General features: G+C 59.8%; 1 protein-coding gene across 3 annotated transcripts; it reads left to right on the top strand.

Moving 5' to 3' along the window:
* Positions 1 to 330: 330 nt before the first annotated feature.
* Positions 331 to 10,660, top strand: LOC120390839 (glycoprotein-N-acetylgalactosamine 3-beta-galactosyltransferase 1-B-like). 3 transcript variants are annotated; one of them, XM_039513753.1, is made up of 4 exons: positions 331 to 387; positions 6,844 to 7,073; positions 7,804 to 8,468; positions 9,273 to 10,660. In XM_039513753.1, exons 2-4 carry the CDS (start codon positions 6,878 to 6,880, stop codon positions 9,489 to 9,491), a joined length of 1,080 nt encoding a protein of 359 aa, XP_039369687.1. In that variant the 5' UTR covers positions 331 to 387; positions 6,844 to 6,877; the 3' UTR covers positions 9,492 to 10,660. The 3 variants fall into 3 exon arrangements, with proteins under 3 accessions (XP_039369687.1, XP_039369686.1, XP_039369689.1); XM_039513752.1 differs by lacking the exon at positions 331 to 387 and adding an exon at positions 3,355 to 3,445; XM_039513755.1 differs by lacking the exon at positions 331 to 387 and adding an exon at positions 4,213 to 4,273.
* The last annotated feature ends 14,390 nt before the right edge of the window (positions 10,661 to 25,050 follow it).

A 25,050-nucleotide genomic window follows, 5' to 3' on the forward strand; every position in this document is an offset into this window, starting at 1 on the left:
GGGGGGGGGATCAGACAGGGCCTGCACTAGTCTTTTTGTTGCCCATTCGACCCACCCGCCCGCTCCCCCCAGCCTCCTGTCCTCGTGCCTCCATCTGAGGCTGGCAAATCCACTCCTGGGCCATCAGCCCAGCTCAGGAAGCACCTTCCTTGGGTGGGGGTGGGGCATGCTTTCGGCTGTCCCACAGCGGCTGCATGCAGGTGTGAACCTGCGTCCTGGGGCAATGGGAACAGGGCTCCATCCTGGGGAGCTAACAGCTCCCCCGCTCCCCGCCCCGATCACAGGGCAGGTTGTGCCAGCCCCAGGAGCGGGCCACTGTGTGCGTTTAGCTCACTGGCTCAGATGAAGGTGCCATTTAGAGCCTGCTCTTTGTTCCGACTCATCCAGGTAAGGAGAACAAACATGTATCCTGCGGAGAATGGGCCCCAGCCCAGCGCGGACCAACGCCTGCCCCGGGGCGTGTGCGGATGTGTGACGAAGTGGGGTTTTATTCACCTCGTTATGTTGCATGTGTGTCTTTCTGGCCTATACTAATACTGGGGGTACCTCAGTTTCCCCAGCGTCCTGCACCAATACTTAGGTGGTGGGAATTGGGGGTGTGATTTTGCTGAGGCCCTCGGGGCAGGTGAGACTGACCAGCTGTTTGCACCTGTGTATCCCGAGACCCAGGAGGGGGGTGCAGCCAGGTGACACCTTTGGCCCGGGGAAAGGGACAAAGGCCAGAGGAGGGGCTGGAGAGTTTCAGTTTGGAGCTGGCTGGGGAAACGGAGGGAGGCCCAGAACCGGGCTCCCTACCCCCCAAGAGGGACCTGACTGAGGGGGTCCTGTTCTCTCTACCTACAAGCTCTGTTTTGGGCTGTGTTCCTGTCCTCTAATAAACCTGCTGTGTTACTGGCTGGCCGAGAGTCACGTCTGGCTGCGGAGTCGGGGGGCAGGGCCCTCTGGCTGCCCCAGGACCCCGCCTGGGCGGACTCGCTGTGGGAAGCGCACGGAGGGGCAGGGGAGGCCGAATGCTCCGAGTTTCAGACCCAGGAAGGTCAAAGCTGTGGAAGCTTCTTGCCCCGGAGACAATCTGCTCCGAGAGAGGAGGCTCCCCCACAGTCCTGCCTGGCTTCGAAGGGAGCAATTCCAGAGCATCCCCCAGCGACTCCGGGACGGGGTGTCAGCAGGGGTAGGAGGGTTCGCCTCCAACGAACATGCCCCTGCCCCCACTGCCCTGCACAAGGGCTGGGCTCCGTCCTGCCCATAGAGGTAAAATCCACCTTCACAGGCAAGGGCAGGAAATGGTTTTCCTGCCAAACCAGTAAAACCACCAGCCCAGCCAGGTGAGCAGCAGGGAGACAGAAGGTGTCAAAGCGAGAACACCCCCCCCCCTCCCGCTGGGGCAGAGGGCATGGGACACGCCCGGCTATGGGACATAGGGATGTGGACTGGAAGGATGGAAGGAAGGGAGAACGTGTCTGGCTATGGGGCATGGGGAGAGGGACCAGGAGGGGGTGGGACCATACCCGGCTAGGGGCACGGGGACAGGTGCCACGGTGGGGTGGGACACACACCTGGCTATGGGGCACGGGGACAGGTGCCGGGGTGGGACACACACCTGGCTATGGGGCACGGGGACAGGTGCGGGGTGGGACACACACCTGGCTATGGGGCATGGGGACAGGTGCTGGGGTGGGACACACACCTGGCTACACACCTGGCTATGGGGCACGGGGGGACAGGTGCGGGGTGGGACCAGACCTGGCTATGGGGCACGGGGACAGGTGCGGGTGGGACACACACCTGGCTATGGGGCATGGGGACAGGTGCTGGGGTGGGACCAGACCTGGCTAGGGGGCACGGGGCCCGGGGCGGGGGGGGGACACACACCTGGCTATGGGGCACGGGGACAGGTGCCGGGGTGGGACACACACCTGGCTATGGGGCATGGGGACAGGTGCCGGGGTGGGACACACACCTGGCTATGGGGCACGGGGACAGGTGCCGGGGTGGGACACACACCTGGCTATGGGACACGGGGACAGGTGCCGGGGTGGGACACACACCTGGCTATGGGGCACGGGGACAGGTGCTGGCTATGGGGCACAAGGGTGGGACACACACCTGGCTCTGGGGCACGGGGACAGGGGCTGGGGTGGGACCAGACCTGGCTATGGGGCACGGGGACAGGTGCCGGGGTGGGACACACACCTGGCTATGGGGCATGGGGACAGGTGCTGGGGTGGGACCAGACCTGGCTATGGGGCAAGGGGACAGGTGCCGGGGTGGGACACACACCTGGCGGACAGGTGCCGGGTGGGCCACACACCTGGCTATGGGGCATGGGGAAAGGTGCTGGGGTGGGACACACACCTGGCTATGGGGCATGGGGTCAGGTGCCAGGGTGGGACCACACCTGGCTATGGGGCATGGGGACAGGTGCTGGGGCGGGACCACACTGGCTATGGGGCATGGGACAGGTGCTGGGGTGTGACACACACCTGGCTATGGGGCATGGGGACAGGTGCTGGGGCAGGGAGGGACCACACCTGGCTATGGGGCATGGGGACAGGTGCTGGGGTGGGACCAGACCTGGCTATGGGGCATGGGGACAGGTGCTGGGGTGGGACCAGACCTGGCTATGGGGCAGGGGGACAGGTGCTGGGGTGGGACACACACCTGGCTATGGGGCACGGGGACAGGTGCTGGGGTGGGGCGGGGCACACACCTGGCTATGGGGCAGGGGAACAGGTGCCCGGGTGCGGTGGGACACACACCTGGCTATGGGGCAGGGGGACAGGTGCCAGGGCTGGGTGGAACACACACCGGAACAGGTGCCAGGCTGGGGTGAACACACACCTGGCTATGGGGGGGGGACACACCTGGCTATGGGGCAGGGGAACAGGTGCCCGGGTGCGGTGGAACACACACCTGGCTATGGGGCAGGGGAACAGGTGCCCGGGTGTGGTGGGACACACACCTGGCTATGGGGCAAGGAGCTCCCCAGCCCGCCTCCCCCATTCCTCCTTCTCCCACCCAGCCCCCCATTTCCCCTCCCCTATTGCTGAAGGGGGGGGCGCAGCTGGGACTGGGTCCTCCCCCCTTGTGATTACCTCTCCCCCTTTTTTGTCCCCCTCCCCAATCTGCGAGTGGGGGGAAGGAGTCCGCCCCCCAGGTCTCCCTCCAGACAAGGAAGAAACCTGCCCCAGCGCCCCCCTCTTCCCACCCGCATGGGGGGTCCTTGAGCCAATCAAGAGCGACCTGGCAGCTCGGCGGCCAATGGGCGCAGGGAGGGGCGGGGCCTTGTCTCCGAGCTGGCTACAATGTAGCGCTGGCTAAGTCCGCTGCGGAGGCTCCGCTGGAGGCGGCCGCCGTGGGGCGCCTGGGTCGGGGGCTCTGCTGCTGCCGGGGGTCCCGGGGCGGGTCCGGCCGCTCCCCGCTCTGCTCCCGCGGCCCTGGGAAGGTAACGGTGCCGCGGGTCCCTTGACACCCCCCAGATCTGGGGGGATTCAGATCAGAGCGGCCCCACCCCCTACCTCTCCCCACACCTCTGCCCCATTCCCACCCGGTGCTTTTCCCCCCCCCTCCGTCTTCCCCCTTTTGAGGGGGCTCGGACCCCCCCCCACCACACCCCTTGTGAGCTCCCTTGGCAGGGGCTCAGCCCTGAGGCTGGCACAGATGGGGCAGGGAGAGGGCATCTCTCTCTGCCCGCCCCGCTCTCTCCTCTGCCGTGGGGCTGCCCCAGCCGCTTGGGTCCTAGGATCGCTCCCTCTGGAGGGTTGTACCCTGGTGCCCGAGCCCAGGGTCCCTCTGTCTGTCTCTGCTCCTGTCCCTTAATCCCCTGGTCCCCGCGCTCCACTCAAGGTGACCCCCATCAGGGCTCCTGGACCATCCCGACCCCCTGAATGGCCCCGGGGTGCTGCACCCAATGCTCATGGCTGGATGTCCCAGGGAGCAGAGCTGGAAATGGCCCCTCGCCCGGGCAGGGTTGTTCCTTCGGGCGCTGGGGTACAGAGGGCAGAGCCGCCGCCGGGGTGTGGGAGCAGGCAGGGGGTACGTCGGGCTAACCTGCGCCCCCGCATGGGGGTGCTGACGGTTTCCTGAGCCGGCTCTCGCCCAGGAAGCCACTTGACTCGGCCAGCCCAGCCCCGGGTGTGTGGGGGGGGATTGCCCCCTACTGCCAACAGAAGAAGAACCTGGGCTGTGGGGTTAATCTAATTGTAGGCCCGAGTCCCATCGGGGCCGGTCCCACTTAGGGAGAGGAGACTGGCTCTGAGCCCTCCAGGAGCTGGTGAGTAAAGAGCCCAGCTCTGAATGGAAGGTGGGGGGCGGCTCGGCGAGGGCACCGGGTGTGAGCCCCTGGAGCGGGGAGATGGAGGTTGCAGGGTGGGCGCGGGGGCTGTCTGGATCACTTGAATCAGACGGTGTTCTGGGTGGAGGGGGGCAGGAGATGGGGGGTGCTGGCTGGGGGGGTCCCCTTGGATGCTGGGGTGGGAACCTAGGGCATAGGGAGGGTCCCTTAAGGGTGAAGATACTGGCTGCACTTGGGGGGGGGCACTGCCTGGGGGTGGCACAAGGGGGCACTAAGGGGACATCAGGGGGGCATGGAGGGCATTGGGTAGATGGAGGCCTAGGTGGGAGGAGACCTGGGGGCGGGATGTGAAGGGTGCTGGGTGGGTCTGTCCCTCTCTCCATCCATCCCCTCCCTCTAGCGGGGTCTGGCTGGGCAGAGAGCCCCCCCCTCCGTTGCTATGGAAACCCCCTCCCCATCTCGGTGCTCATCAGCCAGCTCTGGTTTGCTGTGGCCGCCAGCCCTTCCCAGCAGCCTGGGGGGAGGGCAAGGGGGGACGGGGGTTGGGGCGCTCATCAGATCCCGCCTGCCTGTTGGGAGTCCCCGGGGAGCTGCCTGGGGGCTGTGCTCTCCTGGTGCGTGATGGGGGGGGGCGGTTCCCCCCAGGGGCATGGGGGCAGGGATGGCAAAGGGGCTGGGTGGGGATGGCATCGCCCAGTGGGATGGATTGACCTAGATTAGACCTGACTGTCGCTCTCTGGTTGTCTGCCTCTGCACCCCTCCCGCCCCCCCCCAACTCTTCACCCTCCAGCTCTCTGGGGGGTTGGGGTCACTTCCACCTCATTTCTGACCCCGGAAGGAGGCCGGGGTCCCCGGAGCCGAAGGGCAGGATCTGCCCAGTGCGGGGAGACGCGGGCACAGGAGGGGCGGTGGGGGTGGAATAGCCTCTGCCAACACCCTGCCTCTGCTAGCGGTCGCCCAGGCAGACCCCTTAGCTGGGTCCCCCTGGAGTCGCTAGCATCCCCCTGGGGTGGGAGCTCCGGTTAGGGTCCCCTCTGAAGAATGATGCCCCCCGCAGGGCAGGTCATGGGGATGAGCCCCCCCCCCCCCAGCATCCTCCTCCTGGCATGTTCGCCAACCCACTGAGCACTCCCAAGTCGGGCAATGCAGGGGAATGGCCCCAGGACCCTCCCTCTCTGTGCCCTGATCGGCGGCCCATTGTTCTCCCTTGGGGCTGAGCTCGTGGGGCTATTGGGGTCAGAGGGGCAGCAGAGACCAAAGCCTCCCGTCTCACTGCTCTGGGGGGGGGTCATGCCCCATGACACATTGCGTCCTGTCCCCCCCCCTCACCTGCTAATATTTATCTCACTCTTTGGTTCCCAGCCCCCCCCAGCCCCCCAGTGGCTATTTCTGCCCCAAAGCCCTGTTCTGGGACCCCTTCTCAGCCCCCCTCCTGCACTGTTTGTTCTCTTGACCCCCTGGGACCTGGTGATTAATTAACAGCAGCTGCCGCTTAGCTCTGATTAATAATGGAAGGCGGAGGGAGGGGCGGGGAAGGGGAGCGGGGCGCTGGGCTGGGTTCTGCAGTTCGGGGGGTGGGGCTGTTTCTAGCCCAGGATCTTCCTGGCTTGGGAACGTCTGGGCTGCGCCCCCACCCCGAGGTTCGTCCCTACATCCCCCACCCTCTACATCTACCTCATCCTCCCGCTCCTGGGCTTATCCCTTCACCCCTTTCCCCCTCCCCCAGTCTGTGGCTGTGTCCCTAGGGTCCCCCAATAGCCCCCCCCCCGTAAATGTTGGGTTTTTGTTATGGCCACTGCAGCCCCTGACCCCCCACCCCCGGCTTTGCCGGGTTTTGCAGGGGGAGTTGTGGGGTTCCCCCCCCACACACACATTTATCTGCCACCTCCATAGAACTTTGACTCTGCCCTGCTGGGGAAGGTAAGGGGGCCACGCTCTTGAGCTGCCCACGCGTGTGGAGGCTCCTGGGTCCGGGCTGCTGCCACCTGCCGCATGGACTCGGTCGGGGCGGTGCCAGCTGTGTGCACAGCCCTGCTGCGCGCTCGGGTCCCGGGATGGGCGCTCAGCGCGATCCTGAATCGTGGCTGCTGCCCAGGGGCTGGAACGGGGACATTCCTGGCAAACGTGCCTCTGGCTGGTCACTGGTGCCCCATCTCTGCCAGGGCCCAGGGGGCTGTGGATGGGGGGGGGAACTGGGGCTCGAGCCCCATCTCAGCTCGCTCAGGGCTACGAGTGTTGCAGAAGGAACTGAGGCAGGGCAGATAGTGTCCTGAAGGGGGCAGAAATCCTGGCCGGGGGGCGGGAGGGGAAAACAGCTGGGGCAGATCCTGCCCCCCAAGACCCTGGCAGGGCGTGGGCGCCGGAGCCGGGGCCAGCCGGGCGTTTCCCAGCTCTGTGTCTGCCCCTTTATAGGTTTAGCTTTGGACTCTGCTCCTCTCCCGTCTGAGCCCGGCTGGTAATTAATGTTTAAGCTGCAAGGTGGGAGGAAGAGTCGCCCCCCCCCCAGCCCCGCCCCCCCGCAGCAGCCTGACCCGCTCTTTGCCCCCTAGGCTGTGTGAAGCCCTCCCTGGGCAGCCGGGCAGCATGGCACTGGGGGGCTTCAAGGGCTCCTGGCTGGCCTTCCACGTGGGCATCATGACCGGCTTCATCAGCACCTTCTACCTGCTCAATGGCCTGCTCTGGCCACAGCCCCCGGGCCCCGAGAGCCAGACGCCCCACCCTGACGTCTGGGCCGTGCAGCACCCGGCGCTCCTCAGCGCTGGCCACCCGCACCTCTCAGGTGGGCAGGCCTGGGGGGTGGAGGGATTCCGCAAGAGCCGTGGGGCGCGGTGTCTCTGCAGGGCGTGGGGGCTGGGGTTTGATCGTGCAGAGGCTGGGGGAGGGAGTCGGCAGCCAAGCTGGCGCCAGGGGTTGCGGGATGGGGTGGACACGGGTGGGCCAGGGCTCTCCAGCAGCGTTGGCACCTGGGGGATCCCCTCTGGGTGATCCTGGCAGCCGCATTAGTGGGATCAGGCACCATTCTCCGCTTGGCAGCAGCTCCTGTGCCGGCTGGCAGGAGACTCCCAGGAAAATACCAGTCCCCTGCAGCCTTTGCACCCCCGTTCCCCTGCCCCCTTCGGGAAACTGCTTGGTGGAGACAGGGAATCCTGGCACCGGGGCAGGGATCATTCCTGGGGGCAGGGAACCCCTCATGTAGCATCCCCACTGGGTTGTGCGGCTATACAGAGGGTGCACTGGGCACCAAGGAATCGCCCCCAGGAGGTGGGTGGCAGGGGGAACTGGAGAATGGTCCCTCCCGGGCAGTTTCAAGTAAATGAGAGCGGCCTGGCCCCCCGCCCACCTCGCCTCCCATTGTCCTTGCCCAGTTCAGCGTGTACACCAGGTTGGATGGGCTCCGGGAGGCCCTGGCGCCCGCAGCTGCCCGCAATGCCAGGGGCCGGCTCAGTCTTGGGGTGATTGGGGAGGTGGCGGTGTCTCCCCTGTGCCCCTAACGCTCTTTCCGCGCCCAGGGGAGGTCAGCACGACTGCGGCCGAGCTGTACAGCAAGGTGCGGATCCTGTGCTGGGTCATGACGGGCCCCAGCAACCTGGCGACCAAGGCCCGGCACGTCCAGGCCACGTGGACGCGGCACTGCAACGTGGTGCTGTTCATGAGCTCGGTGCGGGACGACGACTTCCCCACCGTGGGGCTGGACACCAAGGAAGGCCGGGACCAGCTGTACTGGAAAACCATCCGGGCCTTCCAGTACGTCCACCAGCACCACCTGGAGCAGGCCGACTGGTTCCTCAAGGCGGACGACGACACCTTCGTGGTGCTGGACAACCTGCGCTGGCTGCTGGCCAACCACACGCCCGAGGAGCCCGTCTACTTCGGGAAGCGCTTCAAGCCCTTCGCCAAGCAGGGCTACATGAGCGGCGGGGCCGGCTACGTCCTCAGCAAGGAGGCCCTGAGGCGCTTCGTGGAGGGCTTCAGGACCCAGGTGTGCACCCACACCACCTCGGTGGAGGACCTGGCGCTGGGCCAGTGCATGGAGAAGATGGGGGTGCGGGCGGGGGACTCCCGGGACACTGCTGGGCGAGAGACTTTCCACCCCTTTGTGCCCGAATCCCACCTCATCGGGAAGTTCTCCAGGAGCTTCTGGTACTGGAACTACTGCTACTATCCCATCGTGGAGGTACGTGGCCGCCTGCATGCCCCCCTCCCGTGGCATCCTCCGGGCATGGGTGCCCGTGGCTGCGTTCCCTTCCCCTCCCCTGGGCCTGGGTTCCTGGGCTGCATTTATCACCCCCATCCCCCGTGGCATCCTCCCGGCATGGGTGCCCAGGCCGAATTGAGGACAGGCCCTGCTCTTCTGGCGTCTCCGTGGCCAGGGGAGGTGGTTCCGTGGTTAAGGCTGGAGTGCCAGGTGCCCAGCCTGCAGGCCTCTAAGACACCCTGGCAGGACGTGGGCCCCGGGTAGCTGCCTGGGTCTCACTGGTGGCTTCCCGTGGAAGGGATGGGTCTCAGCCCCACGGTGGCTCAGTCCCTGGGGCCGCTGGTAGTTTTCCATGCCGGGGCTCCTGCAGACGGGCAGCTCACAAAGTGTTGGGGATCACGGTGCGCTGCGGAAGCCAGCGGAGAAGCGGGCAGAGTTAATAGCATTAGGCAGCCAGCGGTGCCGCCCCGAGGGGGGCCGGATCCTGGGCCAGAGCCGATGCCCCTTCTGCTGTCTGTTTGCTGTTCATTGGAGGCCCCTGGCGGGACGATCCCGCGGCTGCATTGGGGGAGCAGCGGAGCCGGGGCATCTGCCAGCATCGGGAATTGGAACAATTGGTGCTTAGCTACCGCTGAGCTGCTGCTGCAGGAGCCAATGGAGCTGCTTGCACCGGAGGGGTGGGAAGGGGGGATCTCTATTGGGGCTGCTCCTCCTGCCCCATTCACAGCCCTTTGTGTAGCTTGGGGCCTCCCCCGTTAACCCTTGCCCTCCCGCGCTCTGCAGGGCCCCCAGTGCTGCTCCGACCTGGCCATCTCCTTCCACTACGTGAGCCCCGAGCTTATGTACACACTGGAGTTCCTGACCTACCACCTGCGTGCCTACGGCTACCGCTACCGCTACCAGCCGCCCCTGCCGGAGAACGCCGCTCGCCTGCTGCAGCGCCAGGCCCGGCCGAAGGCGGCCAACGCCACGCTGCTGGTGCAGGGCACCAAGACGCTGTAGTGGGGCTGGGAGGAGGCGGTCGGTCCGGGATCGGGGTCTGTGCCTGGTGTGGGGCTGGCACCCTGGGCGAGCCGTGGCCAGGAGCCACGTGGCAGCCCCTGTACTGGCTGAGGGAGGGGGCTGTCTCGGTCTAGCTGCACTAACTGCCCCCCTCGCTGGTAGAGGGGCAGAGGGACCACCCCATAGAGGGTCCCCTCCAGGGCAGGGGGAGGCCTGGGGTGAGGGGTTCAGCCTCCCGGCCCGTGTCTCCGGTGCCACGCTCCTGCCCCGGCCGCCTCCAACAGACCCTATCCCGAGGAGATGCCCGGAGCCCAACTGGTGGCGACTTGGGGGAAGGGGAGGCTGGAGCTACATTTGGTGGTGAGGGAGGGTCCTCGCTGCCTCCCCTCCCCCCACCGTCAATAGGGCAGGGTCACAAGGCACAGGGGAGATGAGGCAGGTGGCCACTGAGGGGCCTTTGGGGCTCTGTCTGATGGGTGCTTCCAGGAGGGGGCGAGTCTGGCTCCGTCCATGGAAGGCTTTATAATGGGGGCAGCAGCCATCTCCCCCCGCTGCCCAGGGGGGCCTGAAGGGTGTGAGGTCTGCGGAAGGCACATGGGGGGGAAAGGAAGGGGGGCCCTGAGGCTGATCAGCGCCAGACAGGACAGGTTCCCTGCACCCACTTTGTGGCTGGGGTCAGAATCCAGAATCTGGGTGTTTGCTCTGGTCCCCCCCCGGCCCCGGGCTGAGATGTTTGCACAGCAGGGCCTGAGCTGGATGCTTCTTGGCCAGGGGCCTGGGCGCCAGCCGGAGCAGGGCAGCCTTCGCGCCAGAGATTAACCCCTTCCCTCCCAGAGTCGAGTCCCCCTGCGCTCTGCAATGTGGGGGTGACGTCCTGGCCCGAATGCAGCTGGCTCTGTGGGACGCACTCCACAGGCGTTATGAAAAGATGAGGGTGACTATGAGGTCACTGGAATACACTTTAGGCATAAGGTCTCTTGTAAGGTATCGTTACGAAGCTTATGTCATGGACTCACAGGATGTGCCCACTCTTGGCCCTGTGCGGTCCGTGGGGGGCAACCCCCTTCAGTGACACAGCCCACTTGCTCTGCACCCCCGGGGCCTCCACTCCCAGAGGGAATAACGCCCCTGATCTCTAGACCGGAGCGACTCTCAGCCAGCATAACACAGGAGGGGTTATTGAGCATCTGAACACGGCACAGGAAACTCTTCAGGCCTGGCCTCCCCCGGCACAGCACATCCCAGTCTCCCCTGAATCCAGGTGGGCTCTGCCTGCTCCCTCTCTCCAGCCCAGAACCCGCCTGCTTCCCAGCTGGGCATCTGATATCACCAGCCCCAGGCACCGCCTCTGTCCATTGGCTTCTCTCCAGGTAAATCAGGTCGCCTGGGCCTCATCTCCCCTCTTCTGTCCTCTGGGCCCTCTGGCTGGAACAGGCTGGTGTGACGAGGCGGTTCTGGCGGGACCCAACTGAGAGTGCCAAATCAGGACCAATTGCTCAAACAGGGCAGTCACAGCCCCAGGCTGGGGTTTTTCCACCTCTAAGGCAAACCAAACCAGCCAGACAAAAAGGACTTTGGTCTCACCCCACTGGCTAACCACAAGTCACACAAGCAATTTCCTTAGACACTCCAGTCTCCCAGTATCACCACCAGTCCCACTCATCCTGGGGATAAATGGTTATGAAAACCAACACCCCAATAAAAGAAAAAGGTTCTCTCGATCCCAAAGGACCAAGCCCCAGACCCAGGTCAATATACACATCAGATCTTACCCACAAATCACGCTGTTGCCAATCCTTTAGAATCTAAAATCGAAAGGTTTATTTACAAAGGGAAAAAGGTAGAGAAGAGAGGTAGAATTGGTTAAATGGAATCAATTACATACAGTAATGGCAAAGTTCTTAGTTCAGGCTTGCAGCAGTGATGGAGTAAACTGCAGGTTCAAATCAAGTCTCTGGAGTACATCCCCCGCTGGGATGGGTCATCAGTCCCTTGTGTAGAGCTTCAGCTTGTAGCAAAGTCCCTCCAGAGGTAAGAAGCAGGGTTGAAGACCAGATGGAGATGATGCATCAGCCTTATATAGGCTTTTCCAGGTGTAAGAACCTCTTTGTTCTTACTGTGGAAAATCACAGCAAAATGGAGTCTGGAGTCACATGGGCCAGTCCCTGCACCTTGCTGAGTCACAAGGCGTGTCTGCCTCCTCTCCATGGGTCAGTTGTGTAGCTGATGGTCCTTAATGGGCCATTAAGCAGAGCTAACACCAGCTTGTCTGGGATGCTTCCCCCAGAAGCACAGCACCAACTTGAAATACAGACAGCATAGAGCCAACATTCGTAACTTCAACTAAAATGATACAGACATACGGACAGCATAATTATAACCAGCAACCCGTAATCTGGTTTTAGACACCTTAGATGACCCCCTTTATCTAAGATTTGGTGCCACTACAGGACCTTGGTTGCAACCCATGTTCTATATGGTCCCCATTTATATCAATAACGTCACACCCCCAACGCAAAATTGATGCAGGAAGGGATGTCACAAACATCGCTGACTGCATCCCAAGAGCCCCCTTTCCTTGGGTCTGTCTCACTACAGCTAGTGTTGGGCTAGAGGCCGTACCAGTGTATAACAGAAATGGTTTATCAAAGTCATGTTCAATAACATGAATGAATTTCTTTACAAACTCAAGGTATAACTTGGTTAGTTTTTGCAGCATGGTTCCAGTATGTTTCATGTGATCTTGCCAAGACCTAAAGAAAACAGGTACTTTATCCATACCAGCTTTGGCCAATGTTTGGAACCCAATTAACATTACACCAATGTAGATATTGATGTTGTTCATAGTACAGGAATCTTTGCATTTAGCCATGAAAGCAATATGGTCGTGTGCCTCAGTTTCCCCTCTCATACAGCACATCAGGTCTGGAATGTATCTTCCCCTGTGAAAAGTTCCAATACTGTTTACAGGCATTAACTGTGAAACATCAGTATAGCAAGGCCCTTTAACATAAAGTGTGTTTTCATGTATTCCTTTCAACATGTTCAAGGGATTTTCCAAAAGATTAGGCACATTGTACATTGTTACAGTTCTTGGCAATAGCAACACATTAGTTACAAAAATTAGCATTAGCAATAACAACAAATTCATTGTAAGTGTCCATTTACAACCATGTTTGTCATGCCACACCCTTGGCTCAATACCATTGGAGTTTGGGCATTTTAGGGTTAACCTGTGGCTTGAGACCGAAGCTTAATTGACCTGGTTCTGTGGATCCTGCCGACTACGCCACTGTGACGGTGCGGTTCTGGCGGGACCCAACTGAGAGAGCCAATTCAGGACCAATTGCTCAAACAGGGCAGTTACAGCCCTAGGCTGGGGTTTTTCCACCTCTAAGGCAAACCAAATCAGCCAGACAAAAAGGACTTCGGTCTCACCCCACTGGCTAACCACAAGTCACACAAGCAATTTCCTTAGGCACTCCAGTCTCCCAGTATCACCACCAGTGCACTCGTCCTGGGGATGAATGGTTATGAAAACCAACACCCCAATAAAAGAAAAAGGTTCTCTCGATCCCAAAGGACCAAGCCCCAGACCCAGGTCAATCTACACATCAGATCTTACCCACAAATCACGCTGTTGCCAATCCTTTAGAATCTAAAATCGAAAGGTTTATTTACAAAGGGAAAAAGGTAGAGATGAGAGGTAGAATTGGTTAAATGGAATCCATTACATACAGTGATGGCAAAGTTCTTAGTTCAGGCTTGCAGCAGTGATGGAATAAACTGCAGGTTCAAATCAAGTCTCTGGAGAACATCCCCCGCTGGGATGGGTCCTCAGTCCTTTGTGCAGAGCTTCAGCTTGTAGCAAAGTCCCTCCAGAGGTAAGAAGCAGGGTTGAAGACCAGATGGAGATGATGCATCAGCCTTATATAGGCTTTTCCAGGTGTAAGAACCTCTTTGTTCTTACTGTGGAAAATCACAGCAAAATGGAGTCTGCAGTCACATGGGCAAGTCCCTGCACCTTGCTGAGTCACAAGGCGTGTCTGCCTCCTCTCCATGGGTCAATTGTGTAGCTGATGGTCCTTAATGGGCCATCAAGCAGGCTAAGCAGAGCTAACACCAGCTTGTCTGGGATGCTTCCCCCAGAAGCACAGCACCAACTTGAAATACAGACAGCATAGAGCCAACATTCATAACTTCAACTAAAATGATACAGACATACAGACAGCATAATTATAACCAGCAACCCGTAATCTGGTCTTAGACACCTTAGATGACCCCCTTTAAGATTTGGTGCCACTACAGGACCTTGGTTGGAACCCATGTTCTATATGGTCCCCATTTATATCAATAACGTCACAGCTGGTTAGGTCACCAGGGGTCCTCTCTCTGCAGCCCATTGTCCTCCCACTGGCCAGAACCAGCTGCGACTCCTGAGCTGAGTCCTCGGGTGGTCAGATCACCAGTCGCTGGGGTCTCCGTTCTCCAGGCCATCGGCCGGGGTCCCAAGTTCCCTCGCCGCTTCTCTGTAACAACAGACTCCCTCTCGCATCACCTGGTTAAACCAGTAACCCCCAGGGAAACTGAGTCCCACCCTCTCTGCATGCAAACCATTGGAAAACCAAGAAAATCCCCCACTGCATCACTACGTCACAGCTTAGAAGAAGTTATAAACTTGTATTACTGTTGTAAACATATTACGTGGAAGCCACTCCAGATGCTTCTATAAATGGCTCTGTTTACTTGCAAACCTTCCTGTGACTGTGGGGGTCAGCCCAGGAACTGTGGGGGGTCTCAGGATATGTGACCATGTCACGTGATATTAAAATCCCCCATAAATCTGGTACTTCTACATTGAGAAGGAAGGGTGGGGACCGAGAGAGTCCTGCCTTGTGCCAAAGCTATAAAAGTGGGTGGAGCAGAGCAAAGGAGGCCAGTGGTGAGAAACCCCCCTGCTTACCACCTGAGATGCTGCTGGAACTAACAAGGCCTGTCCCGCGGAAAGGACTGGGCCCAGACGAGTGGGAGTCTAGTCTGTGAAAGAAGCTTAGTGGAACATCCCTGAGGGTGAGAAGTTACCTCTAATCAGTTTCTTAATGTATTAGGCTTAGACTTACTTTGTTCTGTCTCTTATTACTTGAAACCCACTTAAATCCTACGTTTTATACTCAATAAAATCACTTTTGTTTATTAATGAACCCAGAGTAAGTGATTAATAGCCGGGGGAGCAAACAGCCGTGCGTCTCTCTCTAGCAGTGTTATACGCTTTATACAGAGTAAAACAGATTTATTTGGGGTTTGGATCCCATTGGGAACTGGGTGTGTGGGTGCCGGAGAGGTGACCTGCTGAGCTGGTTTTGGTTAAAGCTGCAGCTTTGGGAGTATGGCCCAGCCCGAGGCTGGGTTGCGGTAGGCAGGGCCGTCCTTACCCGTAAGCAAAAAGCGCAGCTGCGTGGGGGACCAAATTTCCTGGTGCCCTCTGCAGCTGCGTGCTGCTCCAGCCCCTGCTCTGGCTCTTCCCCCAGGCCCCCTGCCCCTGCTCTGCCCCACCCTGCCTCTTCCCACCCCTGCTCTGCCCCAGCCCTCCCCACTCCACCCCTTCCCCAAAGCCCCCACCCCGCCTCTGCCCCAGCCTTGCCCCCACTCCCCTGAGCTCCGCAGCATGGCTGGGCCTGAACTCACTGGCGGTTTGACGTGCAGACCCGGCCCCAGCTGTGCCACTGGTGAGAGCTGGGGGGTGGTTTCCCCCTGCCCCCCAAGCCACCCCCCAGAGGCCTGGGGACAGCCCTCCTGCTCCTCCCCTCTGCAGAGGCCTGGGGGCCCACCCCCCTGCAGGGGGGGCTGCGTAGGGCCCCAGAATAGCTAGGGACGGCCCTGGCGGTAGGCTAACGTGTCCGGCTCAACAAGGCAGGGTCCGGGAGGCCCAAGCTGGCAGGGAAAACGGGCTCAGAGGTAATTTCAGCCCATCAGGTGACAGCCCCAAGGGGATCTCTGTGACCGAACCCATCGCAGAGCTGGCTCTGGGGTGCAGGGCAGCGGCTGCACAGCAGGGGCGGGAGGCGAAGGGACACTAGGAGGTGAGATCTGTGCTGCCAGCCGGAGGGGAAGGGGGGGTGGTTCAGAGTTAACAGTGGCTGTGCCTGCTGGAAGGTTCAGCGGGGGAACGGCTGGGTAAGGACAAGTGCCACAGGGCTCGGGGAGGGAGCTGCTGGCACTTTGGCAATTCACCCCCCCCCCCGCATCCCTGCACAGGTAACCACGGCCCAACCAGGACTAGCCAGCGAGACCGCCTACCCAGTGTGTATCTGTGTGACGACGTGCGGGGTTTATTCGTCTTGCTATCTTGCATGTGAGTCTTACTGTCCTATACTAATACTGTACAAAGAACGAGGCGTCCTTGTGGCACCTTAGAGACTAACAAATTTATTTGGGCATAAGCTTTCGTGGGCTACAGCCCACTTCATCGGATGCATGGAGTGGAAAATGCAGTAGGAAGATGTGACAAAGTGGGACTGTTCTTAATGTTTCCTCTGAATACTCTGTGGGTGCCTCAGTTTCCCCTCTGCATTTCTTAAGTCTCTAGGGGGTGAGATTGTTGCAGAGCAAAGGGCCAGTGTGCACAAATGGCCGACACTCTGTCTCCTGGCAACTAATGGCCGGGGGCCCTTCCCTGCAAGCCCAGGGTGTGGGAGAACAAAGGAATCAGGTGACCTCCTGGCTCCGGAAAGGAACAAAGCTCAGAGGAGAAGGGGTTGGAGATTCAGTTTGGAGCTGGCTGGGGATGAGGAGTGAAGTGCAGACGTGGGGGTCTGGCTCACTGCTCCCCAAAATGGACCCACCTGAGGGTTCTCTGTACCTACCTGTTCTCCGTACCTACAAGCTCTGTTTTAGCTCATGTTCCTGTCATCTAATAAACCTCTGTGTTACTGGCTGGCTGAGAGTCACGTCTGACTGCGCAGTGGGGGGGGGGCAGGACCCCCTGGCTGCCCCAGGACCCCGCCTGGGCGGACTCGCTGTGGCAAGCGCACGGAGGGACAGAGGATGCTGAATGCTCCAAGGTCAGACCCAGGAAGGTGAAGCCGTGTGAGTTTCTTGCCCTGGAGCCAGTCTGCTCACGGAGAGGAGACTCCCCCAGAGTCCTGGCTGGCTTCGTAGGGAGCAGCTCCAGAGCATCGCCCGGGGACTCCAGGACAGAAGATTTTATATATATATATATATATATATATATATATATATATATATATATATATATATACAGAAAACATGAGAAAATGGGGGTTGCCAACCAACTCTAATGAGACTAATCAATTAAGGTGGATTATTATCAGCAGGAGAAAAAAAACTTTTGTAGTGATAATCAGGATGGCCACAAGGACTCCTCGTGCTTTTTGCTGATCCAGACTAACCCGCCCACCACTCTGATACTAGTACTGGGGGTACCTGAGTTTCCCCAGCGTCCTGCACCAATACTTAGGTGTTGGGAATTGGGGGTGTGATTTTTGCTGAGGCCCTTGGGGCAGGCGAGACTGCCCAGCTGTTTGCACCTGTGTATCCTGAGACCCGGGGGAGGGGGGGTGCGACCAGGTGACACCTTTGGCCTGGGAAGCGAGACAAGGAGAAGGAGGAGGGGCATGAAGGGGGTGTCGGCGGTCGGGTGGCTGGAGGCTGGCAGTCTGCGTGGGGGTCTGGAAGAGGGGGAATCCAGGCGTCTGGCCCAGGATTCCCAAGATGGACTTGGCCGAAAGTCATCGATGTCTGTAATAACAAGCTCTGCTCTACGCTGTGTTCCTGTCGACGAATAACCCTCCTGTTTTACCGGCGGGCTGAGAGTCCCGTCTGACTGTGGAGTTGGGGGGCAGGGCCCCCTGGCTTCTCCGGGAGCCCCACCCGGGCGGACTCGCTGTGGGAAGCGCCCGTGTGGAAGGGGATGTTGAATGCTCCGAGATCAGACCCAGGAAGGTCGAAGCTGTGTAAACGTCTTGCCCTGGAGCCAGTCTGCTCCGAGAGAGGAGGCTCCCTCAGAGACCTGCCTGGCTTCGTATGGAGCAGTTCCAGAGCATCGCCCGGGGACTCGGTGACAATCTGCCAGATGCCCAGAGAGTGGAAGGCATGTGGGTGAGCTCATCCCTCCCCAGAAAGACGGGGTCAAGCCAGGATTTGTGCCAGGTCTGCGGGGAAAGGGGCAGCTCCCTAGCAGCCTGGCAGGGTCTCTCGTTTGCTGCTCCGAGCTCAGCTGGGTGGCTGCATCGTGGTGGTTAGGGTGACCAGATGTCCCGATAAAATCGGGACTGTCCCAATAGTTAACCCTTTGTCCCGCGTCCTGATCAATGTCCGATCGGGACGTCATTCGTCCCGATATTCAGGTAAGGAGGCGAGCGGGAGGGAGGGGCCGACTCCGTGGCACGGGGGAAAAATTGTAGCCAAGCTCCCCCCTCCTTGTCTCTTTCTCTCCTCTCCCCCCCCAGCGCGCCGCGTCCGCGCTCCTCCTCCCCCCCTCCAGCTGTTTGGCAGCACTTAGCGCTTTCCAGGAGGGAGGGGGGACGCGGCGCGCTCAGGGGAGGAGACGAGGCAGGGCAGGGGGCGGGGACTTGCAGGATGGGGGCGGAGCGAGGGCGGGAAGAGGCGGGGGGGGTGAGCACCCACCTGGCAGAGGGGAAGTCCGTGTGGCGGGCGGGGGCCGAAGAGGGGAGTGGCAGGCGGGGAGGGTGAAGAGGCGAGTGGTGGGTGAGGGACTGAGGAGGGACTCAGCAGCCAGCCGGGGGGGGGCGAGCGAGGAGGGGACGGGACCCTGGGCCAGGGTTGCCGAGAGCAGGTTCGGGCCCCGGGTAAAAAAATTTTTTCAGGCCCCCCAGCAAGAGTGGACCAGCTAAACAGGGCCAACGATGGGGGGGAAGCCTGGCCCCGAGCCCCCTTCCGGACCATCGGGCCCCGGTAATTTGTACCGGTTTCCCCCCGTCTCGTCGGCCCTGCCCTGGGCAGAGTGGGGGGCGGAGCCTGGGAGGAGCAGGGGTGGACTGTGGGCGGGGCTAAGGGCACCCCGGTGTGTCCTGATATTTCAGTGTTGTGATCTGGTCACCCTAGTGGGGGCGAGCCCCAGCAGGGGGCTCGGCTTGGCCACCATCCCCCGCACGCCCAGTCAATGCCGCCCCTCCCACAGCAAAGTGGCCCGGTGCCCGGGGGCAGCTCCCGCCCCCACAGACTGGGCCCAAAAGGCCGGTGCCATTGTGGGGTGTCTCAGACCCGGGCGGTAATGGACCCGCTGGCCGCAGCACGCGGTTGGAGACCCCCCGTCCGGTTCTGGGAACCCCGCAAATCGGAGAGAGGCCAGAGGAGAGTGTGACAAAGTGGGACTGTTCGCACTGGGGGCTGGGTACAGATCCTAAGTATCTAGCAGCAAAAGGCCATGCAGCCAAATGCCTGAAGTTCTGTCTCCTAGCAATGGATGGCCGGGCCCCTCCCTGCAAAGGTGCTGGCTAAAGGTGTTGGAGACAAAGGGGTCAGGTGACCTCCTGGCCCGGGAAAGAAGCGGAGGAGAGAGGAGGGGCTGGAGGGGGTTGGGCAGACTGGAAGTGGCTGGGGAAAAGAGGGGAAGCAGGGAGGGAGGGCTCTGATCCCTGAGGGGGGCTGTGAGGCCCCTAGATGGACCTAACCGGGGGGATCCGGTTATCTGTGCCTGCAAGACCTGTGTTGGATTGTGTTCCTGTCGTCTAAATAAACCTTCTGCTTTACTGGCTGGCTGAGAGTCCTGGTGAATCGGCAGGGAGCCCGGGGGTGCAGGGCCGGACACCCCCACACTCCGTGACAACTGGTGGCAGCGGTGGGATCGGCGGCACCCCGTGGACGGCGCTTCCTGCAGTAAGTGACTGGGGAGCAGTAAAATGAAGGGGCGGTTAACCCCTGGGAGAGTGTGGCCAGAGAGAAGGACTTTGCAGTAACAGGGTCCCCCGGGGGATCACAGCGAGCGGTCCCAGGGGCGGAGGAGTCTGCAGCTCGACCCTGGCAGAGAGGGGGTGACCTCAAGGACTGGCATACTAGGGGTCCCCCTGGAACCCGTGGGTAGCGGCGAGCACCCCGGCCTGCAAGCGGCCAGCAGGAAGATGTTTGCCCAGCAGCGCAAGTGTGACCTGGTGGGGCTGTGCACGCAGAGGGGGCTGCGCCATGGGAAGCTCACCAAGGACCAGCTGATTGCCCGGCTGGAGGAAAGAGACCGCGTCAATGAACCGGTCCCGCTCTCTGAGGAAAGCAGCCCGGCAGATGCAGCACAGGCACCAGTGTCTGTCCCCGCTGGGAGGGGTCAGCCGGCTGCTGAGGGCTTCCCAAGACCCCCCCACCCCTAGGCGTAGGGGGAGGGGGAGCCCAGCGACTACCGACGGCTCAGTGGCCAGCAGGGGATCGTCCCGGCGGAGCTCCCTGTTCCTGGAGCGGAGGCGGCTGGAATATGACAGGGAGGTGCTCGAGTTAAGGAGGCAAGAACTGAGACAGGAGCGGGAGGAGAATGAGAAGCAACCTAAACATGAGCTGGAACTGGCCCAGCTGAACAACAGTAAGGCCCCGGCTGCGGTGAGTGAGGGGGGACCCAAGCCTACAAAGAGCTTTGATAAGAGCTTCCTGGCCCGGCGTAAGGAGGGGGAGGACATAGACACCTTCCTGACGGCCTTTGAGAATGCCTGCGAGCTGCACCAGGCTGACCCTGCAGATAGGATCCAGTTTCTCACCCCCTTACTGGACTCCACCGCCGTGGAGGTGTACAGCCGAATGAGAGGGGCGGAGGCGGGGGACTACAACCTGTTCAAAGAGGCCCTGCTCCGCGAGTTTGGGCTGACCCCGGAGATGTACCGGAAGAGGTTCCGGAGTCAACATAAGACCCGGGAGGTCACATACCTACAACTGGTCAACCGGGCGCAGGGATATGCCCGCAAGTGGACGGCTGGGGCCCAAACTAAAGAGGACCTGCTTGACCTATTCATACTGGAGCACCTGTATGAGCAGTGCCCGTCGGACCTGAGGCTGTGGTTGATGGACCAGAAGCCGGAGAACCTGCAGCATGCAGGCCAGCTGGCCGACCAATACATGGAGAGTCGGGCAAGGGATAATAGGGAGGCGTCTCGAAGGAGCAGGTCTGCCTCAACGCAGAGAGAGAGTCACCATGGGACCTCCCAGAAGGGGCCGAGGGAGGGCTCCCACCAAAGGGAAACCTCTGGCGTCAGGTCCAGCCGTCCCACTCGAGGGGACCCACGAGACATGGGCTGCTATCACTGTGGCCAACGAGGGCACATACGGGCCCAGTGCCCCAAGCTCCGGGACAAACTGAGCAGACCAACCCCACACCGGGTCATCTTGGTAGAGACCCAGCCGGATGAGGGGCAGCGTTCGCAGGAAAGGGGGGCTGGCCGCGTACCACCTGCAAAGGAGGGAGGGGGACCCCGGGTCGGCCCCTCCGAGGGGCTGGATGCTCCCCGCCCTGAGTTTTGGGTTTACAGGGTGGGCACAGGGCTGCCCCTCCGGAGCGAGTGCCTTGTCCCCCTGGAGGTGGACGGGAGGGAGGTCACTGGGTACTGGGACACGGGCGCAGAGGTGACGCTGGCCCGGCCCGAGGTGGTGGACTCAGATCGGATGGTGCCCAACACCTACCTGACCCTGAGGGGTGTGATCGGGACCCCATTCAAGGTGCCTGTGGCGAGGGTACACCTAAAGTGGGGGGACAAGGAGGGCCCCAAGGACGTGGGGGTGCACCCACATTTGCCCACGGAGGTGTTAATGGGGGGGATCTCGAGGACTGGCCCGGTAACACCCGGGGTGCCCTGGCCGTGAACCGTAGTCAGAGTCGACGCAGGGCTCTGCACCCTGAAACCGGGGAAGGTACTCTGCCCGAGGCACCGGACCCTGACCCGGTGGGGAGGGAACGCCCAGGGACAGGGCCCAGAGAGGCTGTGGCCTCAGACCCAGCTGGTGAGAGAGAGCAGATCCCCGTCCCTGCCCCAGCGGCTGAGTACCAGGCCGCGGTGCGGGAAGACCCCTCCTTACGGAGGATAGGGGACCTGGCCAGCCTCGGGGGGTGACAGACCATGGGACGAGGTGGCCGGAAAAGGTTCCTGTGGGAGAAGGGGTTCCTGTACCGAGAATGGGCTCCCCCAGGGAAGATGGAGTCAGGGGGGATCAGGAGGCAGCTGGTGGTACCCCAGGAGTATCGCCACCAGCTGCTGTGCCGTGCCCATGACATTCCCCCCTCAGGGCACCCGGGAGCCTGGCGGACCCAGCAGAGGCTGCTACAGAACTATTACTGGCCTGGGGTCTTTGCCCATGTCCGGCAGCACTGCCGCTCCTGTGACTTCTGCCAGAGGGGGAGGAAGGCCCGGGACAGGGGCAAGATGGCTGTAAGACCCTCGCCCCGCCCCGAGGAGCCTGTCCAGAGGGGGGCCAGGGTCAGAAGGGGGGCTCTGAACCGAGAGAGCCTGAATCACAGCCCCCCAGACTGGAACGTGGGGAGGAGGCCCTAGCCCAGCGTGCACCCCAGGGGTACTGGGGTGGGGAAAGGGCACGGGCGGCATAAGGCTGTGACAGTACGGTTCTGGCGGGACCTAACTGAGAGAGCCAAATCAGGACCAATTGCTCAAACAGGGCAGTCACAGCCCTAGGCTGGGGTTTTTCACCTCTAAGGCAAACCAAACCAGCCAGACAAAGAGGACTCTGGTCTCACCCCACTGGCTAACCACAAGTCACACAAGTAATCGCCTTAGACACTCCAGTCTCCCAGTATCCCCACCAGTGCACTCGTCCTGGGGATGAATGGTTATGAAAACCAACACCCCAATAAAAGAAAAAGGTTCTCTCGATCCCAAATGACCGAAACCCAGACCCAGGTCAATATACACATCAGATCTTACCCACAAATCACGCTGTTGCCAATCCTTTAGAATCTAAAATCTAAAAGTTTATTCATAAAGGGAAAAGGTAGGGATGAGAGCTAGAATTGGTTAAATGGAATCAATTCCATACAGTGATGGCAAAGTTCTTAGTTCAGGCTTGCAGCAGCGATGGCATAAACTGCAGGTTCTAATCGAGTCTCTGGAGAACATCCCCCGCTGGGATGGGTCGGTCAGTCCTTTGTGCAGAGCTTCAGTTTGTGGCAAAGTCCCTCCAGAGGTATGAAGCAGGATTGAAGACCCCAATGGAGATGAGGCATTCGCCTTATATAGACTTTTCCAGGTGTAAGAATCTCTTTGTCCTCACTGTGGAAAATTACAGCAAAATGGAGTCTGCAGTCACATGGACAAGTCTCTGCATACTTTGCTGAGTCACGAGGCGTGTCTGCCTCCTCTCCATGGGTCAATTGTGTAGCTGATGGTCCTTAATGGGCCATCAAGCCAGCTAGGCAGGGCTAACACCAGCTTGTCTGGGATATTTCCCAGAAGCACAGCACCAACTTGAAATACAGACAGCATAGAGCCAACATTCATAACTTCAACTAAAATGATACAGACATACAGACAGCATAATCATAACCAGCAACCCAGAACCTGGTCTTAGACACCTTAGATGACCCCCTTTATCTAAGATTTGGTGCCACTACAGGACCTTGGTTGCAACCCATGTTCTATATGGTCCCCATTTATATCAATAACGTCACACCCCCAATGCAAAAGTGATGCAGGAAGGGATGACAAAACATCACTGAGTGCATCCTAAGAGCTCCCCACTCTGGACAATGCATCAGCTACGATATTTTCCTTCCCCCTTATGTGGATTAGATCCATTTCATACTCTTGAAGGGCCAAACTCCAGCGCAGCAACCTGGAGTTGGTACCTTTGGCCTTGTGCAGCCAGACCAGAGGGGCCTGATCACTCAACACAGTGAAACTTTTGTTGTACAAATAGGGCCTAAGCTGCTTGACAGACCAGACAATGGCATAACATTCCTTCTCAATGGGAGCATAATTTTGCTCAGTGGGGGACAATTTCTTGCTTAGATACGCCACGGGATGTCTTTTATCCCCTTCCCCTTCTTGCATCAGTACTGCCCCAAGCCTGATATTGGAAGCATCTGTACACAGCAGAAAAGGTTTGCTGAAATCTGGGCTGGCCAAGACCGGCTCTTTAGCCAAAGCACTCTTGATGCTTTGAAATCCCTGCTCACAGGCCTCGGTCCATCGCACCTGGTCTGGTTTTTCCTTTTTCGTCAGGTCTGTGATGGGAGCAACAATGTCACTGAATCCCTGAACAAACCTCCTGTAATAGCTGGCCAAACCAATGAACGATTGGACCTGTTTCTTAGTTCTAGGGACAGGCCAGTTTTTGATGGCCTCCACCTTCAAAGGCTCAGGGCGCAGTTGCCCATTGCCCACCCTGTGCCCCAGGTAGGTCACCTCAGCAGCTCCCATTCTGCATTTAGACACCTTAACAGTTAAATTGGCCTCCCTGAGCCGGTGCAGCACAACCCCTGTGTGGTTAAGGTGATCTTGCCACGAATTGCTGAATATGGCCAGGTTGTCTATATAGGCCCTGGCAAAAGAGTCTAATCCCCGTAGGACCTCGTTTATAAGTCTCATGAAAGTAGCCCCTGAATTACGCATCCCAAAGGGCAATACTTTGAACTCATACAGGCCAGATTCCACTATGAAAGCGGATTTTTCTTGTGCATCCGCATCTAGGGGAATTTGCCAATATCCCCTAGTCAGATCCAGGGTGCTTATAAACTTTGCCCCCCCCCAGTGTATCCAATAGATCCTCTATTCTGGGTGTGGGGTAAGGGTCAGGCTGAGTGATCGCATTTAGCTTCCTGTAATCCACACAAAACCTCATGGTTTTATCCTTCTTTGGCACCATCACAATGGGAGAGGCCCAGGGGCTCATGGATTGGGTAATTACTCCCATTGTCAGCATGCTTTTTACTTCTTCCTGGATCTGCCTTTGCATCTCTCCCTTGGCCCTGTAAGCTCTGCTGGGAGCTGGGCAGGGACCCACCGTCTGAATGGAGTGTGTCATCCTATCAGTGAGCCCTGGCCTGTTGGAGAAGGTTGGCTTGTGGCGTTTTAACAACATTAGCAGCTCCTTTCTTGGAGGGGGGGATAAACCCTCCCCCATCTCAATGCTCTCAAGAGGCGTCTCTTCCTGGCTTTCAGCAACTATGTCAATCAAAGGGACAGACACTGCCTCTTCCTCAGCACAACAGATCATGTTTACATTGACCTCCCTTGCATGGTAAGCCTTCATTCTGTTCACATGCACTGTCTGCACACTTCCCTGGAGCTCTGGCTTTCCCACGTCATAGGTCACCTCATTAATTTTCTCCACTACCTCCATGGGCCCAATCCAAACATCTTTCATTTTGTTCCTCTGGACAGGATCTAGCACCAACACCATGTCCCCTATTTCAAACGCTCTCTCCTTAGCATCTCTTTCATACCAGGCTTTCAGATTCTGCTCAACCAACTTCATCATCTCCTGCAAACTCTCCTTGAACTGAGCCACATACTCAGCCACTGGCTGCTCTGTCTCCTTCACATTACCTTCCCACGAGTCACGGACCAAATCTAGGGGTCCCCGGACCTGCCTCCCA

The sequence above is a fragment of the Mauremys reevesii genome, linkage group 25, assembly GCF_016161935.1.
Source record: "Mauremys reevesii isolate NIE-2019 linkage group 25, ASM1616193v1, whole genome shotgun sequence".
Taxonomy (NCBI): domain Eukaryota; kingdom Metazoa; phylum Chordata; order Testudines; family Geoemydidae; genus Mauremys; species Mauremys reevesii.

Bases quoted from the DNA above. Each gene is read 5' to 3' on its own strand.
- LOC120390839 (XM_039513753.1), top strand. From the start codon at position 6,878: ATGGCACTGGGGGGCTTCAAGGGCTCCTGGCTGGCCTTCCACGTGGGC. The intron at 7,074-7,803 runs GTGGGCAGGCCT...TTCCGCGCCCAG, and splicing joins TGGCCACCCGCACCTCTCAG to GGGAGGTCAGCACGACTGCG. The intron at 8,469-9,272 runs GTACGTGGCCGC...CGCGCTCTGCAG, and splicing joins GCTACTATCCCATCGTGGAG to GGCCCCCAGTGCTGCTCCGA.